General features: G+C 39.5%; 1 protein-coding gene across 6 annotated transcripts; it reads right to left on the bottom strand.

The window, feature by feature from the left end:
* Nucleotides 1-1,039: 1,039 nt before the first annotated feature.
* LOC108890856 (uncharacterized) lies at nt 1,040-14,232 on the bottom strand. Of its 6 annotated transcripts, none has more exons than XM_018687890.2 (22): nt 8,749-8,781; nt 8,603-8,665; nt 8,444-8,494; nt 8,294-8,362; nt 7,792-7,855; nt 7,614-7,709; nt 7,443-7,502; nt 7,108-7,170; nt 6,832-6,897; nt 6,687-6,740; nt 6,508-6,567; nt 6,260-6,307; nt 6,011-6,109; nt 5,865-5,915; nt 5,662-5,763; nt 5,456-5,572; nt 5,180-5,254; nt 4,076-4,144; nt 3,887-3,926; nt 3,711-3,768; nt 2,825-3,170; nt 1,040-2,686 (listed from the first exon to the last, which is right to left on the bottom strand). In XM_018687890.2, the coding sequence occupies exons 4-22, from the start codon at nt 8,347-8,349 to the stop codon at nt 2,282-2,284; spliced, it is 1,929 nt and encodes a 642-aa protein (XP_018543406.1). In that variant the 5' UTR covers nt 8,350-8,362; nt 8,444-8,494; nt 8,603-8,665; nt 8,749-8,781; the 3' UTR covers nt 1,040-2,281. The 6 variants fall into 6 exon arrangements, 3 of the variants coding, with proteins under 3 accessions (XP_018543406.1, XP_018543408.1, XP_018543409.1); XM_018687892.2 differs by having other exon boundaries at nt 5,456-5,569; XM_018687893.2 differs by having other exon boundaries at nt 7,614-7,706.
* Between the last annotated feature and the right edge of the window lie 1,589 nt (nt 14,233-15,821).

Genomic DNA, 15,821 nt, shown 5'->3' with positions numbered 1-15,821 from the left:
CAAAATGATCACATCAACATGATAATCCACCAAAAACTGACTTAATATGACCAGCAGACAGACTACCAAACAGTTACCACCCTCCACAACTCATGCCAGGCATGCTTTGGTCACAGAAATACAAACACACTTTAACCCACGCAAATAAAAACGATGACAAAAAGGAATAAAAGCCCCCAAAACATAATTGAAGGATAGAGCTAATGCTAACGCTCGGCGCTAGTGCTAACGCTAACACCCAGGTGTGAGGTAAAGTGAAAACAAATACAACAGATTTACACATATTACCAAAAGTTATCCACGTTAGGTGTCCACAACTCATGTCATGGACACACCAGCCACAGAAACACAACATGCTCTTACCCACGCTATATAAACGACTGAAAATGAAATTATAAGATACATTACTAATGCTAACACACTACACACAATGCTAACGCTAGCCGCTAACTGTTTGACTTACCTTCACGCCACGTGTGTTCCGCATCCAGTCTCACTCGTGTTCGACAAAAAAGCAGCTTCAGGGTTTGTTTTAGCATCCATAGCTCTTTATTAACGACAAAAAGCAGCTGCAGAGTTTGTTTTAGCGTCCATACCTCTTTAATAACGGCAAAGAAGCAGCTCCAGAGTTTGATTTAGCGTCCATACCTCCTCGATAACGACGTTTTCTCTCAGTACTGACAAACAGAAGCAACGTTTCAAGTTTGGTTTAAATCTGTTTTCCCGACTTGTTTCTCCGCCTCCCTTCGCTCCTCCCAGAATACCATGACCAATAACAGCACACGTCGCAGTCGATGACGAAAGACGTCGAGACGTGCAGAGATAGCCTGAGCACAAGGAGACATTTGAGTGCAGGCAGACAGTTTTTGAGCAGGAGCGGAGCAAATCTGAATCCGAGCAGTGATTTTTTTGAGAGGAGGAGATTACAAAACATTAGAAAAACAGAACATGAAGTAAAGAAATAATGCTCTCAAACTGAAAGCCCACGCTCTTGAATAAACATAGGAAAGTAACTCCATAAATTATAGGTAGGATCTGCTTTACTCCAAAATAAACTTTATTAATGACTAACATTAGTAAAAACACTGAATAAAACAGTATCAGGTTAAAAATCGCTATTTTTCAAATGGAGTTTGGCAGAGCACACCTGCCAGGAGAAAAGCAGACCCCTGCCTGTAGTTCGGCTCCCTGTAAAACACCTCTGAGTGCCTGGATCTTGCCCCAATCTACACAGTACTAAGCAGGCGTCTTAATACTAATGAGCCTTTGGTCCTGGATGTCAACATTTACTGCAGCTGGTAAGAGCAACTGAAAATGAATTTAATCTCAAATTAAAATACAGCAGGAAAATGCATTGACACGAAATAAAAGCAGGAGCATGATCCAGTAAGATCACAAGTGGTCGAAAATTTGAAAATCAAAACATACAGTGACAGGAATCTTTCAGTATGCACAACATATCAACATACAAATAGTCAGGCTTTTTGACAGCTAAATAGATATTATGGGTTCACATAGGTTTAAATAATTCAGACAGGCATATTATAACAGTATCTACATATATGCACAACCACTTACATGGCCAACTTACTTTTTGTGCAATAATTTTACAGTATGACTATCACTTTAAATAGGTAAATACTTTACCAGATTTGCAACTTAAAGGTGTTTTTTTTTTAAAATTAAAGTGGTGTAACATTAATTTGTCATGTCCTTGTTAGATGATGTGAGCAAAAATTTACTATTTAAGAAACACAGTCCTGTCGAGAACCAACTACAGTAACTTAAATTCACCGATAGTATTTTGTTCAATCCATATATTGGCTAACAGCCACTGATATTATGATATAACTTAATACATTAGCCCTACAAGAAATACTACTTTTGTAAATTTACATACATTTTTGTGTCAGTGAAGTGTTGAGAAGCTCAATCACAAATTTGTGGTATTGCCCAGGTTTATAATATGTGCTCTTCATGTGCATACAATAAGTGGACAAATTAAACTCAAAGTAATTTCAAACTTTACCCGTCTGTGACCATAATGATATATTCTAATACACCTCACAGAGTATAAGACAATCTTTAACCACAGAAGAATACAGTGCACAAATAAAGCTTTCCCTGTTCCCTGTTCCTGTTTTACTGCCAAAATCACAAAAACGACACTTACATACTACAGGGCATGTGAATTCCTTTAAACCGACAGTTCCTCTATTTAGCCAGGAGGGGGTGTTGGTGATCTTTGAGAAATAGCTAGTGGTGTCATGCAGGATGTTGCTCACATGTTTCCTGTCGCATCCTGTAGCTCCTCTCTGATGGTGTTGAGCTCCACTATGCTGTCATTCAGCACATTTGCCACCTCCTTTATTTGACCCACCATTTCTTTCTTGCAGCTTTTCTTTAGCTCCCGAGAATCCTTGATAAAGTACTTGTCCATGCCTTTGAAGAGTCCTTGGAGAGAAGCTACAGCCCCATCTGTTATCTCTGTTGCTCGCATCACGGGTGAGTCCACTAAGCTGATCATCTGGACTGCCCTGCGGATCTCCCAGTCCTCCGCATAGTGTTGGGTGCCAGACCTGAGGAAAGGATGGCCGCGAAGTTTGTACAAGCCCTGATTGACAAAGTGGAGGATCTTTCCAATGTCCAGCAGATGACCCTCATACTCCTGCAGTACTGTCTCCACCTAGGGAGAGACAGACAGGGAAAGATCACAGTCTCGTTAAACTCTTAAATCAGTAAAGTCAATGGTTGACTCGTGATGGGACAGGATTGCAGCCAATCAAGTTTTTTTTGTACTCAACAGGAGACAATGTAAACTTACCTTCTTCCGGTCATGCATGTTGTTAACGTTATCCGAAATCGCAGCTGAGGCTGAGGTGATTCCGCCAGCAGTTGCCACGCCCACACCAACAGCTGTGATTACCAGAGAAGCACCAAAGGTGAAGGGTGCTAGAGCCAGACCAGCAATGGCTGTCACACCACCCACAGCTGTGGTGGTGCCACCAGTGATGCCGGCGATCTTGGCCTTGTGGTGGAACTCGCTGATGTCATCAGCGATGGCGTGGAGCATGATGATGGACTGCCAGAGGACCTCTGCTCGCTCCATGAAGATCTTGTTGAAGACACGCAGGCCGCGGTGAACCTTGTCCGCCAAGATGGTGAATGACCTGGGATTTACATGTGAGCCAAAGCAAGGTTATGCTAACACGTGATTCTCCAAACCAAATGTCCCTTTCACCAAAGAAATCATCACCATTCCAGGTTCAATTCACAGACACTGATTTTGAATAAACTAACTAAAAAAAATGGCCATTATAGTCCATTTATAATCCTATGTTCCTTTTGGTTAATGGCCTATAAGTGTTGATATCTGAACAAAGCAGAGCCACTGTAAAACCTTTGACAACTAAAATTATTTCAGAGTCCGAGTGAACGTTTGTACTAAATTTGAGGACGTTTTCTCAAGCTGTTCCTGAGATAATGTGTTCACCAAGAATGAACTGCAGGGACGGACAACCTGCACACGGTAATGTGAACAATTAGCACAACTTTCCCTTGCAATCAGTGCTCCAGTTGAGAACACCATACCTGCTGGTATTGGAAAACCAGAATAAATCTCTCCACCTCACACTGAAAGATGTTTAGTATTAAATAAATCACAACAGTGCCTGTCAACTGCCCCTAAATTCATATAAAAACAGACGTACTTGGAGTCATCCTCTTTTATGACTATGTTCTCATCATCTGATGGCACCTCGTCCCATTCTGAAATGCAATCAAGCAACAGGTGTTGATGATGTTAAAAAAAGGCATTCAAGTGTTTGTTGTCATTGTTCAGTTTCCGGTGTTTGAATCTGTTATTTAAAATAAGATGAGGACTCACGTTCCACAGTGTACCACCATTCCATTAAACTGTCAGTGTCCTGTGACCAAAACAACAAACAAAAACATGATGGTTCATGCTTGAGCACCACAATACTGGAGAAGGGAAACAATATCTGCTTGCATACATAGGAAATGCCAGGTGATGAAGAGTAATATTTGAGTCTATCTTTTGTTAAAAGGCACTGACCCCTTCTGCATCGTCATCCTCCAAACCAGCCATGGCACGCTCGTCCTTCTGAGCAGCCAGCCACTCCGCCTGAATGAGGGGTGAGGGGAAGGGTGGATGTAACAACAACAAGCCAGTGAATACATCAGTAGGTCTTTGCTACATATTTTACTATATTAACACAGATCAATCATCAAAACCTGGCATTAGTTTAATTAAGGCTTCTGTATGTATCAAGCTTTTTTCACAGTCTACTTGGTGTGACTCCTAGTATGTACTCAAAGTTGCCAAACCAGCCCAGTCACATGTCAAAGGAATGTGTCCCATCAGGATACAGAGAGATGAAGATAACTAAAGCAACAGTGGAAAACAGCAACATTTCATAATCCTTTCTCAATCGCCAGTTGAAATTGACAAAGTGCGCACTGTGCAAATAATGGAAGAAGGACCTAATGTGCACATGAATTGTTCAGACAAAGGAGTATACCTACTTAATCCTAATTAATACTGACTCTCAGCGAGGCTTTTTCAGATACTACAATAGTGATATGGTTATTAAGCTTCTTATCAACTTGTCTGTGTACAAGATTAAAATAGGTTTTCACTTTGTTTTCTCAGGTTCATGTAAATGCTTTAGGACACTGTCTTTAGGTACAAAAATGGCACATCAAGCTTAACATTATCTCAAGAAGTTTAACATATACACATACTTCAGTGCTGGACAGACAGGCAGTAAACAAATGCATAAAGCTATTCAAGGCTTTCTCTCTGGAAAATTTGAGGACAAAACAAAATATTTTATTAGAGTCAACAGAGTCGAGTCTATCAGCTTAGATGGTGCGTTGCTACATCACAAGTTAAAGTCACATGATGATTCAGGTGAAGGAAGTCAAGCTGGGGCTCAGACAGATACTGAAAACTGGGTCATTGATTAGGACATAAATGCAAACTAGTTTAAGCCAAAGATTAAGATGTTTATCTAAGGATTAAAGACATGCCATTTTGATAGAAATCACTGTTTAAAGAATCCTAGTGTGATGTCAAGGTTTGGCTACATAAAGCTACATGTTGACCGGTCATTTAGATATCTTGTAGTATTTTCCAATTTAGAAGGTATGAACTGACCTGTGCAGCCTCTGACAGGTAGTTACTTGATGTAGCTCCTGGTGGGTCTTCACACTCTAGATTCATGGCTTTGCTCTGGCAAGACAAAAAAAACAAAACAATGAAAAGTGAGCATGTCATTCTCTTGCTTTTAAAGCTCTGCCAGCAATAACAGCAAAATCACACCACACTGCAAAGATTTTTTTTCCATATGAATCATTAACACTCAAAACTACAGAAAACAAGCCCCAAAAATCAAAAATTCCAGTTACCCCATAAGACCAACATTAAACATACACTGGATGCCTGCTGAGGTGTGTGGTGGCTGAATCCGATTGGTTCACTCTGTCCAGCTGTATTGTAGGGTGCCTTAAATTTGCGTGGAACGGGATTAGGACCTTTATGTTTTTTCTGCTAAAAGAAACCAAACATGTTGTCATTAGTATCATTAGAAAGTAAAAGTAATAAAAATCTTATAAACAGTGGTTTTAGTTATAAAATACCTGTTTGAGGTCTTCTATCCCAGTAAGTTCTTCATCATCTAACTCCTCAGCTGAGAAGCTGCTCTTCTTTCTCTGAGGATTGGTGTCATCCAGCATGTCCTCCTAATTTACAACAACATTGAGACAAATAAGTGAAAAAAAAAAACAAATTCAGCAAAAGCATCTACCATTTCCCACTACACTACTAGAAATCTCACTTTTACCTTAGAGCTTCGACGACCCACACGCAGCAATTTCATCTTTGGTGGTTTCTTCTGTTGACAAACGAAAAAAAAAAGCTCATTAAGTGGAAAAAAAAGCACCAAAAATGTTCAGTGAAAAACTGAGAACTAAGAGAAAAGAAAGTTACAGATTTGCAGTCTTCCATTCCATAAGCATCTTCATCTCCATTTAGTCCAGGAGAAAAGTGGTGCGTTTTTTGTGAGGGCCTGTCATCCATGAAAGCAGCCTGAGCAACATGTTCAAAACAACTGTTATTCTTGATAAGCAAGTAAAGAACATTGGTAAGTAAAATTTTACAGGTGCAGGGAAAACCCTGCAGCATTGATAAGTAATTATAGTTTGGTGTTTCAAAACATCTAACAAAGAAACACAGTACCTGAAGACTGTGGCCTTTGATCTCTTCTACATCCTCAAAAGCATCATCCTATGAGTGAAGACAGTATTACATTTAACTCACATGTAGAAACGAGTTGTTTCAGAAAGACATATGCAAGTCAGTGACTTAGAATTAAAGTCATTCTAAAACTGCAACACATAACTGGAAAAATATATAGACACTCCACAAACAGACCAATCACATTACACAGTGAGGGAATGAATTACTGAGCATCTTATCACTGTTACCTGTGACTTTTTACGAGGTGTGTAGCCATGTGCACCAGAAACTTCATCTTGCGATTTCTCCTAAGGGGGAAAAAAACATTCCAGACATGTTACACTGCACAGACATACCGTAACTACAACATACAAGCTCAGCATGCACATACTGTACAAACCCACTCCATTCAAATGTACAGTCATACCTTTGAGCCTTTACGAGGTGTATATCCATGTGCTCCCTTCAGTTCATCGTCATTCTGGAGAGAAAAGGTTTTTAAAGTGACATACTTACATGATGATTTTCATAAAATGAAATGTGAAATAGAAACACTACAGTATGTGTCATACCTTTTCTACAGTGATGGCAAATCCTCTGTGCGGCACAAACTTGATTTTCATCCTCTTTTTTCTCTTCTAAAAAGACAAAAAAAATTGATTGCTCAAATACTTGCTTGAGTACTTCCTTTAAATGTCACTCCTAATTGAGAGTATTTGAAATAAGCAGCTCCATTCCACAACTTCTTTAGGCTGAACTGTCATGCTGTCAATCATGACACCACCTTAAGCTGCTGGCTTGGTTATTTAACAAAATTAACATAAGCATACAAATCCATGACTGTCAACCTCTTCGCGCTGAGCCTCCCCTCCATCCTCCTCTTCACTGGTGCTCTTATCCAAAACTGTCCCCTGATGAAAAAAGACGCTGCATTAAAACTGTTCAATGTAAACTGTTTCAGGAAAAGGCAAAGAGCATAAATAACTTCTGCCCGGGACCATAAATAGAAATAATCTATACTCCTTTTAAAGTGTCGAATGTGCTTTTTGCATTTTCTCGGTTCTTGAAAATTCTTGAAAAAACAAAAATGCTCCGGGGACAATTTGAACTGCTAATGGTCAAGATAATCTTTTTCTCATCCCCTTCAATTAGTCTGATAAACAGTTAGCAAAATGCACTTTACCTCTGACCATCGTCGTATGGAGTCTTTCTTGCCATTGCCTTTCTTACTTATGGCATCATCCTGTTGTGGAATTACAGAGAAATAGTTACCAGAACTGCTATATTGATTGCTGGCAGATTAAACAGAAGACTTTTGGGAAAGTCTTACATGCTTGTACCTCAGATAACTTGCCTTTGATTCTAAATCTCTGTGCTTTTCCTCTAGTATGGAGGAAGAAGTAGATGCCCTTCTAAGCAACTGGTTCACTTTGGTCTTCAAAGGTTTCTTCTGGTGAAGAAAGAAGACAATATGAAACCACTACAGGTTCACTAATCCTGTTCATGAATACAGAAACAAGACTGTTTCTTACTTTGTAGTCCATCCAATTCTCTTCATTCTCTCCTGCAGGCCATGTGCATTTCTGAAAAATAATCCTGAGAAACAGAATCACTCACTTTTAAACTGAGCCACTTGTGTGTTCAGATATAATACAACAATAACTTTTGTAAATTTTATCTGAGCAGATTTTACTCCTGGATCAAGTGTTCAATTGGTTTCACATAATTTGTAATCCATGGCAACAAGTTCATCCTCCATGTTTTATAGAAAGTCCAAAGTTTCTCACTCATGACGATTACATTTTTAAGACAAGTTTAAGTTGCTTTTATTTGTTTGTGTCTTTCCTTTAACTGCACTTCCTTGGCACTGAATCAGAGCCCACTATTAAAAACAACCAAAAATCATCTAAGACCCTCAGATGAATGTGTTAATCTTCTAATCACAGATAAACATATGTAGGGACAGGTTAACGCCAGGTTTAATGATGCATACTTAAACAATTTATGCCCGATTCCAGACACCCTGATTGTTACCTTTGAAGATTTACGAGAGAGGGGTAGTGTCCTGCTCTTCCCCTCCTTTGTATCATCAGGAAACTTATCCTGCAAAGTAAAAATCAACAGCATTGTACTGACAAATACAAAGAAAGCAGAGAAGCTGTTATTGTGCATTACTTGGTTTACCTTTGAGCCTCGTCTGGAGAGTAGGGACATTCTGAATTTCTTGTCCTTTTTCTGTAATAAATGTTTGCACAAAGTGTCAAATTATATCCCAGAAAAACATATTAATAGCAGCTACAGAATGTTTAATAGTGGCTAATGAGTAGGACTGCCAGATGGTACCTTTATCTGACTTCCAGAGCCATCCTGATCCTCACCACTTCCTCCATCAGAGTCCGTCCTCACCTAAGATAAGTTTCAGCTTTTTTAGTTTCTTTTCTCTACTTGAAAACAAAAAATACTCACTAGGGGAATGAACCTTCTCTTACCTTCAGTGACTCTCGCCGTAGTCTAAATTTTCCAGACTTTAAGAAAAAAATAATAATTCATCAGCTGAAAAGAACATTTGCATGTTCTTTATGCATTTTGCATAAAGAACATTGCTGAGAGTTTCAGGTAGTACACCACCCTATTGGTGAGAAAGTAAAGGATGCTAGTTAAATGTTTAAAATGTTTCCTTACTGGTTTGAAGTCAGGGTCAAGCTCAGGACTGTCATCAGGCCAATCTTCCACACACCTTTCCTGTTAGGAGATTTTCATAAAACAAAACTTAACACAGACAGTTGTACTTCATCTTCTCATAATAATCCAATACACAATATCTGTATTTTTGCCTTAATAGCAGAAGGACCTATGGGTGCTGGCGGTCAGTTAATCAGTATGTCCATCCATTCATCCATCCAAACCTTTTTCCTTGTTTGCCATTTTTCACTCAGATTTTTACACAGTGTAAGAGGTAACTTTGGCTTAATGGTGGCATTAGAGGAAAACTCTGACTTTGTACTGTCCCTCTTTGTCTCTTGACATCCTCTGGTCAGTTGTCAGTATCTCAGTGTCTAATTGACAAACTGACATTTACTGAGCACATTACTGCTTGCAAAGGGATAAAGCCATTTGGTTTTAAAGACCCCTACACCATTGCATATCCATCAACCTGAAGCCAAACTTTACATTTTTAGCTCCACTAGTAAAGATCTGATAGCAAAACTGTCCTTATGTTGTTCAGTTTATCCAGCATATCCACATGGTGCCTCAATCTTTCAAAGTTAATTCTCAAACCCCCACCCCACCTGTCCATTATTAGAACACACCTGTCCAATAAGCAGGATGTCCTCAAACACAACATAGTTCTCAGGGTTCACTGGTTTACTTTCCTGTAAAAGAGATATATAAAACATAGCTGCACACACTTTCCACACATGGTCATTTAAATCATGTCTAATTAAGACAGTTATAGTAATATCCTTGAACATATTGTTACAGACGATAATTACAGTAGCTAATTAGGTCAAGTCAGAATAGCATACATACTGGAGTTTTTGGTTTGCGGCGAATAACTGGCTTTGGGAGCGGTCTGAAGGCCAGTTTTGGTGATGTTTTTGGTACGACTGGTTCAGGTTCAATCTAAACACAATGCAAAAGGGACAAAGGTCAGTAACAGCCCAACAGCTGCAGTAGCAAGGAAATTGGTGACTTAAAAAACAGGTTATTAATAAGATTATTTTAAACTGTTCTTTGCATACAGGTTTTGCTGGTGTGGGTGGCTTTTCTGGTGTGGGTGGCTTCTCTGGCCTGGGTGGCTTTAATGCCCTTGGTGGTCTACTTCGAGGAAGTGGCTTTGGTGGACGTTTGAAGGTTGGCACCTGCAAGTTTTATCATAAAAAAAAAAACAGAATAAGTCTTAAAGCCATTTATCGATTAGCTGCCCCCATTGTGGTACTATGGGTCTCTCAAGGACACACACTTTGAAATACAATGTATTAGTATTTAAATTGATTTCATGGCAGTCTACATATAGAATAGCACCTGTTACGTACATGAGTCATTTCAGATGGAGATTGGCTGGGCGACACAGACAGACCACTGGCCTGACTGAAGGGGGTTGGCTGAAGAATACCATGTTTGGTTCCCTGAGGAGTTGTCAAGACAATGTCATGGGGCTCGTTGGAAGACTTCACTGGAAGACATTCTGATGGCGTTGCTTTGAAGAGGTCTGGTGATGATAGCATGTTCATCTTCACTTCTGATGGACTGTTGAGTGAAGGCGTAGAGTACACAGCCTTGGTGGCAGTACTGGGGGTTGTCTCAAATATATCCCTGCTGTTAGTCGTTGAGGGAAGTGGCTGGAAAATGTCTGGGGTTTGATTTGAAACATCTTGGAAAGGGTTGTATTCTTTTGAGGGAGTAGTACCAAACGGGTCTTCCAAACTGGAGACATCTTGGAACAAATCCCTTGCAATCGGGCTTGGGAATGGATCAACTGTATTTGTGGATGAGAATGAAAATACACCCAGATTTTCTGTAGAAGATATGCCAAAAAGGCTGTCCTCTTTTGTGGAGGAATCTTGTTTGTTCTCCTTGACATGGAAGAGTTCCCCACTTTTACTTGGAGCAGTTTGAAACAAATCTGCTTCATTGGTGGAAACAGTATAAAATGGGTTCACTGCCATAGGCTGTGAAGACTGGAGCATATCATCCTCCTTGCTTGAAGGAGGTTTGAGTGGGTCCATAAAAACACTGGGAGATCTGTCAAAGAGGTTCACCTCCTTAGCAGGTTCTGTATGGAGTAAATCCTTTCCTTTAAGAGTTTGGAAAAGATCCTCCACTTCGCCTTTAAAGAGATCAGAGTTTTTTGACTGCAAAGCTTTGGAGAGGTTTGGCTTTGGAGGGGGAGTTGGTTTAAATAAGTCTTGTGAGTTCAGGGTTTCACCTTGAAAATGACCATTGGTGGATGTGTCTTGAGCCAGTGGTGATGTATGGAAGAGGTCTTGCATACGGTTTTGGGTATGGGTCAGGAATATGTCCTTTTGGTGTTCAGAAAACTTCTCTCCATTTTCTCGAGTCTTAATTTCGGGCTCAAGATCCAGAGGTGAGCTCTGAAATTCAGGTGGAGGGACAAAGACGGTATTGAGGTTTGCCTCCTTTGAAGTTTCCATCTCTTCATCCTCCTTTGTGTGACCTTTGCTGCCCGATTCCTGATGGAAAAACATAAAGTCATTAGGGACATGCTCAAAAATAAAAAAAGAAATTTTGCTCACTGTGTGATCTGGTTTTAAAAACAAAAATCTCTGCACAGTACGTACCAAATAATAAGCATAAAATGGATTCATTCTGGTCAAATTCCCATTGGCTCCATTCTGATTAACAAAAAACAGGGAAGACAGACAGAAGAGGAAGAGGTATTAGATTTCACTCGGACTGCTGACAGATTGCTCAAAATGATTTAAATGGGTATCTAAAAAAACATACCTGAGAGCTTAAATGGAGTGGTTCCTGCTCTCCATTCTGAAAGAGTTAGACCATGACACAGCAAAAATTTTATAAGATGACTAGTATACAAATGTTAAATATTTTTATCTCTTAAAATAGGATTTTTCATTACAATATGGTAAAACTGGCTCATGTCTGAATGCTACAAAAGAGCCTGATTATGACTTTTTATTTTCATTTATTTGCCTCAACAGAGCACTTACACCTACAGTTACTTGTAGGCTAAAGTTTAAGAGAAAATGTCAACCAACAGTTAGCAGCCAATGTGGCTGATGATTCTGTTTTTAGTTTTTCACATGCTGATGATGAACTGACTTATTAATAGCAAAGTCTAGTTAGGCAATCCACTCATACACAAACACGCCTACACATTACCAAGATTTCATGATATCTTTCAGCATCATTGTACTGTAGATCAAAGAACAAAACAAGAGAAAGGGTGTGGATTTAACCTGTGCTGCAGAAGGAAGAAGATGATTATACTCTGTCTTCAAGCCATTCTGAGGACAAGGAATATTTATGTTGGTCAAAATCTGAGCAGCAGTTTCAACCATGGCCATTTCATGTGACAAATCTGAAGCATTTCAGTTAAATCTTTGCTGTAATTTCTCTTGAGTTGTACCATATGTCGTTCATATATCCTCTACAGATGCTGAACCTCACCTGTCCTGAGTGCAGCTGGTAATTGCCTGCCACATCTGTAGCAGCAGCGGAGAGATTACTGAGGAATTCAGCATCCTGTCGACCAAAGTTCAGTGACATTAAAAACATATTTCTGGAGTGAAGCGTGGGAAGTCATGCATGATGGTTTTCAAGCATTCTGCGTATGATATGAATGTCATGTGTTACTTGTCAGAAATGTAAACTAAAATTTGATAAAACTCCTGACTCTTGAAACCATACTGTGAGCATTTTGAGTCTTTCTGTTTGAAAGGGTTTGTGGTTAGCTTACACAACATAACTGGGAGTGTCTTAAAAATGCACTCAGTAATACGCAGTTGATGCATTTTGCTATTCATCAAAGATCTCCAACCTGCACTGAAAGCTGCTTTTATCCGTTTCTCTAACCTGTTTGTTTTGGGAGTCATTCATAGATGATCCACCAGAATCAGAGGGTGAAGAAAGGGTCTGAGGAGGAGAGAGGTGGAGAAAAAATACATTAAATTATTGTAAAAGAGCTGATTTATGTATCTTTTTTCACTTTTCATGCATGAACTGGAAAAGATTGTAACTCCTTTACAGCACAATACATCACTTAGTCTTACTGGGTAACGGATATACTGTATATGACAATTTATAATCCTGTATTGAAAGTGTGTGTGCAGCCACTCACCTTGTACTGATTATGGAAAGGGCTTTGGGAAACTTTTTTCAGCATATTTTGTAAAGTCACAATGCTCTGGAAAGAAAAGAGACAGAAAATCATCAACTGTCACCGGTGGGCTTAAAAGACCTGAGCAAAAAATATCCATATCATTCGAGTCATACTGTGATGAAAGGAACATTTCTGGATTGCAGTAAAATTACGTTGACTACTTTTTTCTAGGTTCAAATTCAGTCAACAAAATAGGTACCAAATTGTGGCTGCTTTTACACATTGTGCTCGACTTGTATGTTAAAGATGGCTAAATAGTGGAGTGCACATAGGCAAATATGTCAAGATGTAAGACCTGTGTTGGGTTGAAACTACACTAAAAAGACTTGTGCACCTGCACAAAAACAAACATCAGTCACAGACATGACAGACTGTGAATAGTCATTCAGAACAGCTGACATACTGGGTTTGACTATCCAGTCTGTTTGTTTGGACAAAATATGCCAACAGTAGATGCCAAGAGTACAGGGAAATACACTGTCCCACATGTCCTGAGCTGACTTGTTTGTTTACTTGTTTGAGGATAAAATGTTAAAAATGCAACACATGGACGAAGGGGATGGAATTTAGACACTGATTACATTGTTTGCTGGCATAGTGGAAAATTCAAAGCCTTCCAATAGAACCAGCACTAAAACATAACCATCAACATCTTTTCTACCAGTTTAGAGAACTCACAGGTCGTCTTTCCCCGGATGCAGTGTCTGTCGCTGCTGTACGCTCTCCATGATCGTCGCCCTCCACGCCATTCTCCTAATAAACATTACAATAGAAAAAGAGTAGAAAAATAACTCTGGAACACGTGTTTCACTGAGAACAACGTCAAAACTTATTTTTAGAATGCGCGAGCAGCCGCATAAACCCTCATTATTCATTCAAGATTTAACTTAAACAATTCCAAGACTTACCGTAGTATCCCCCCTCATTATCACTGAAGTTGGTTTAATACTTTATCTTGAATTAAAACCAGATTTTTTCTTTCCACTGAGGAGATTAATCAGGTGTACAGTAACTTCTCTTTTGCACTGAAACACACCAGCTTGTTCTCGAGATTACCAGGCTTCTCAAGCTAATTATCTCCCGGCTTGACGCACCTGTTTTCGTCCCTACTGTCAACACCTGAGCATCCGGAATCGAACTTTTCAAAATAAAAGGACCTTTTGCGCTTGCTCTGTCTCGATTTATCTGTAAATGATACTGCTTTGACTAAAATTGGCATATTTATAGTCACAGTAGTCATTGAAATCAGCTGTTATTTACATTTCACAAAGTGCAGCGATTTAAACATGAACAGAAAAACAATCGTAACCAAAACCAGGATGTGGCCGATTCGTTTATTCTGTCAATAGCACCACCAGTTAATAACAGAAGTAGAGCTGATCTACAGTCCAGATGTTTGTTTCAGTGGTTAGGAGGTCATTTATCAGAAACCGCTGAGCAGTTGCAGAGGGTTTTGGATTTTTTGTCAGCATGAGACTGGGTTTCTCACTATCGACCAAGAGATCTTAAAACGGTTAGACTCGAGTATGATGTGTCGAAGGAAGTGCATGTTTACATCGATGAAAAGTCGTGAATTTAAAGATGGGGTAGCATACAACCATACTTAAAATTGTGCTACCTACTACTATTCCTACTATCACTATTATTTTTGAAAGCAAATCATGTAATTTCCGGTCTTTTCCTGACTGCGTCGACTTTACACAAGTCTTCACCTTTTCCCCGACTGTCTTCACATCAATGCAAACCGACCGGTTGTCCTCGCCCAGCTCAACCGGGCGGAGTGGTCCAGGTGTGTTGACGTGCAGAATCTCTGTGTTGACAGATGAGGAAACTTTATGAACATGAAAGCAAACACAGACATAATCTACTGCTCAATCAGTGTGCAGCGATACAGTAGGCTATATTAAGAAATTAGGTGCTCCTTAACCTCCACTATCAAGAAAAAACACATTTAACATTTAGGCAAATGTTTTCCTTTAATGCTTTATTGAAATTCACTCCGACCACTGTTGGGCAGCAGTTGCATATTATAACCGAACTTTTGCATCTTTAACACTGCAAGACAAACATCAGGATCCAAGGAACATTGATCAATCTCTAAAAGATTTGAAAAAGGCTCTCCAGTCTATTGAACTCTACTGTGGACAAATTGAGGTCATTCTTAGATACTTCAGACAACAAATTAAAGAGCCCTGCAATGATTCAGTCACCAGATTTGACAAACACATCGGAGCCAGATACACAGTGCTGATGTTTTTAAAGGGAAACATAAATGAGGCCATAGGAAAGCTAGAGAGGGCCAGAGAATGCTGTGAGGATGTACAAATGGATAAGGAGCCAGTCAGCTTCTTAGTTCCAGCATCAAAATCTTTCCCCTTGGCAAAGCTTGTGATCAAATCACAACTGTATTTTGTCTTCAGAAACAGAGACCCTTTGAAGATTTTACAGCTCATAAATGATCCAGCTTCTGACATTCCCATGGAATTAAAGGGCCTTGAATCTCTTGGGCTGACTCATGTCTATACCCTTAACACACATCGCACTCGGTTTGGATTTTTCAAGAGGATACGTGGAGCACTATTTAGAGGATTTGATTGAATGACAAAGAGCACATGGCTTTTGCAAATGATTTATGGTATGAACTCCATAAAGCAAAAATAATTCACACTATGTACAGGTGTACAGCTCATAGAGTGG

The sequence above is a fragment of the Lates calcarifer genome, linkage group LG14 (assembly GCF_001640805.2).
Source record: "Lates calcarifer isolate ASB-BC8 linkage group LG14, TLL_Latcal_v3, whole genome shotgun sequence".
NCBI classification, from domain to species: Eukaryota; Metazoa; Chordata; class Actinopteri; family Centropomidae; genus Lates; species Lates calcarifer.
This window is presented reverse-complemented; position numbering and strand designations above follow the sequence as displayed.

Coding starts and splice junctions, on each gene's coding strand:
- LOC108890856 (XM_018687890.2), bottom strand. CDS start 8,349: ATGATACAAAGGAGGGGAAGAGCAGGACACTACCCCTCTCTCGTAAAT. Junction 7,171..7,442: donor CCATACGACGATGGTCAGAG/GTAAAGTGCATT, acceptor TTTTTTCATCAG/GGGACAGTTTTGGATAAGAG. Junction 3,171..3,710: donor ATAAAAGAGGATGACTCCAA/GTACGTCTGTTT, acceptor TGTAAATCCCAG/GTCATTCACCATCTTGGCGG.